The following is a 2514-nucleotide window of genomic DNA, read 5'->3' on the forward strand; positions in this document are numbered from 1 at the left end:
ATGGCATCAACATCAACATCAGCAAAGAAGATCAATCTCAAGAGTAGTGATGGTGAGATTTTTGTAATAGACGAAGCAGTGGCGTTGGAGTCCCAAACTATCAAGCATATGATTGAGGATGATTGTGCTGATGAAACCGGAATCCCTCTTCCAAATGTAACAAGCATTATTTTGGCCAAGGTGATTGAGTACTGCAATAAGCACGTGGATGCTGCGAATTCTGATGGAAAATCTATTGACGAGGATGAAATCAAGAACTGGGATGCTGAATTTGTCAAGGTTGATCAACAGACACTCTTTGATCTCATCTTGGCTGCAAACTACTTGGACATCAAGAGTTTGTTGGATCTTACATGTAAAACTGTGGCGGACATGATAAAGGGTAAGACACCGGAGGAGATTCGCAAGACTTTCAACATTAAGAATGACTTCACTAAGGAGGAAGAGGAGGAAATTCGTCGCGAAAATCAATGGGCTTTTGAATGATTACATATTTTGTTTTAAGATTAAATTAGAAATATAGTGCTAAGTTTAGAGAAGAAATCATGTTTTATTGATTATTATATTTTACCTTAACTGTCATATGGATTAACGTTATGTTTAGTTTTATTCATGAAAGAGGTGCAATACATATTAACTATATATGATTTAGTACTTTTATTTTTTAGTAATGATTTAGTGTATTGTGGATTGGTTCTGTTTGGAACTAATATTGAAACAGTTTGTGTCTTTCCTATGGATGTATCATTCTGACCTCTTTCAGAGATTGTGTAGTTTGCATATATTTTCAGTTTGAAATTGCAGACAAGCAGTTTCAAAATTCTTTTTAGCGGATTATTTCAAAGAAAAATTTAGGATGGGTTATTATTTATCATTCTATATCAAAAAAAAAATCTTAAAAATTAAACAATTCTTTTTTTTCTCAATTATCTCTTTTTAAGATTTAAGAAGGTAACCTTATCATACGCCTTCTCAAATTCAACTTTAAAAAGAATGCATTTACTTCCTTCTTTTCTAGCAAAATCCACGCAAAATCCACCATTCGCCACTAGCATCCCATCAAGCAATTGTTTATCGGAAACTTACAATTAAGAATTAAGAATTGTCTACGACTTAGAATTAAGAATTGCAATGGGTAGGGTATTATTGTATCCGTCCCTATACCCAAAGTTTGAAAAAATTTCTGTACCTAAACCTATATATCTGCGCGGACTTCAAATTTTATACTATTACCTAGTTTCTATGGATACTTAAGCACCCTTACACGCACCGGTTACCCGCAATTCTAAGTACCTGCATCTGTTATCTACAATTCTAGTAAAAATAAATCTATCAATTGAAAAATATCATATCATTTGAATTTTTCAACAAAATTAACAATAAATTCAAAGATTTTACTTTGGATTGTGAAATAAAGAAACATTTATATTAAATAGTGTAATAGTTTAATTTAATTGTGATATATTTTTAAAGATATAAACATATTGTTTTATATAAGGATATCAATTAAAATATATAAACATACACTATGCGGATATGAGCAAGGTGGATACTAAGATATTCGTACCCACACTCATTCCTATTTATTTTAACGGATAATTATTCGAGCCCGTACCTATTTTTACGGGTTTTTTATCCTATTTATTATAAATAATTTTTATGAATATCTATTTGATATAGATACAATTGTTATCCCAACCTAAAATTATTATGTCTATCTTTCCGATAGATCAACTAAACCAATGTCCCCTTTCTCTTTTGGCAAATTCTAAGAAAATAGAGAATTAAAGGTGGTATCTTTTCAAAGCATATGGTAGTATACTATATAACTAGACCTATTATTTTCATGGTTTGGGCGTGACCTATTAAGAATTGGTATTAGCATTTGTGTAAGCTTTCTCAAATAAGTCAAAATTATTTTCATGCGTCAGTAATGACTGTGAAGTGCAAGTGCACGATTGTGTCAATTAATACAAAATTTAGATCTCACAAGAAGATGTGTGATTACCAAGTTCTATCTCCGTTATGCTTATCAAAGGTGATCGCAAGTGGTTTGTTTGATTGCAAATTGAAAGATAAATTTTTAACTATTAGTATAAAACAGGATTAGGAATTATGATTCATCCATCTAGACTCACCCCTACGATTGTGTATGTTTTGAAATACGAGAAGTTCTAAGCAATTTTTATAGAAAATAAGATAAATATGCATGTCTCCCACTTTTGTGGGGTGCATATCTAAACGTATTTCAGGCACAACTAAGTAAATCTATCAAAAGTGCTATCTCTTGTCACGTGAAGATGCTACTTGATTGTATCTCAACCGACATCAAGTCGCCTTGTTAGTGACGCCTCGAACTCAGTTGTTTAACAACTTGCTTTTAGATGTTAATTCATTATCTTTCAATACATGAATGACATCTCTATTTACTTGCTTTTGCACCCATCATAAGTAAAAATAGTAATCAATATTTGAAATAAATAAAGCCTAAACTTCTCGTAAATTTAAAGACAT

General features: G+C 31.4%; 1 protein-coding gene across 2 annotated transcripts; it reads left to right on the forward strand.

The window, feature by feature from the left end:
• Positions 1 to 486, forward strand: LOC131599768 (SKP1-like protein 1A). 2 transcript variants are annotated; one of them, XM_058872033.1, is made up of 2 exons: positions 1 to 380; positions 462 to 486. In XM_058872033.1, the coding sequence occupies exons 1-2, from the start codon at positions 1 to 3 to the stop codon at positions 484 to 486; spliced, it is 405 nt and encodes a 134-aa protein (XP_058728016.1). The 2 variants fall into 2 exon arrangements, with proteins under 2 accessions (XP_058728016.1, XP_058728015.1); XM_058872032.1 differs by having other exon boundaries at positions 1 to 486.
• The last annotated feature ends 2028 nt before the right edge of the window (positions 487 to 2514 follow it).

The sequence above is a fragment of the Vicia villosa genome, linkage group LG4 (assembly GCF_029867415.1).
Source record: "Vicia villosa cultivar HV-30 ecotype Madison, WI linkage group LG4, Vvil1.0, whole genome shotgun sequence".
NCBI classification, from domain to species: Eukaryota; Viridiplantae; Streptophyta; class Magnoliopsida; order Fabales; family Fabaceae; genus Vicia; species Vicia villosa.

What these genes read in the sequence shown, in the direction of transcription:
- LOC131599768 (XM_058872032.1), top strand. Translation starts at nt 1, where the DNA reads ATGGCATCAACATCAACATCAGCAAAGAAGATCAATCTCAAGAGTAGT.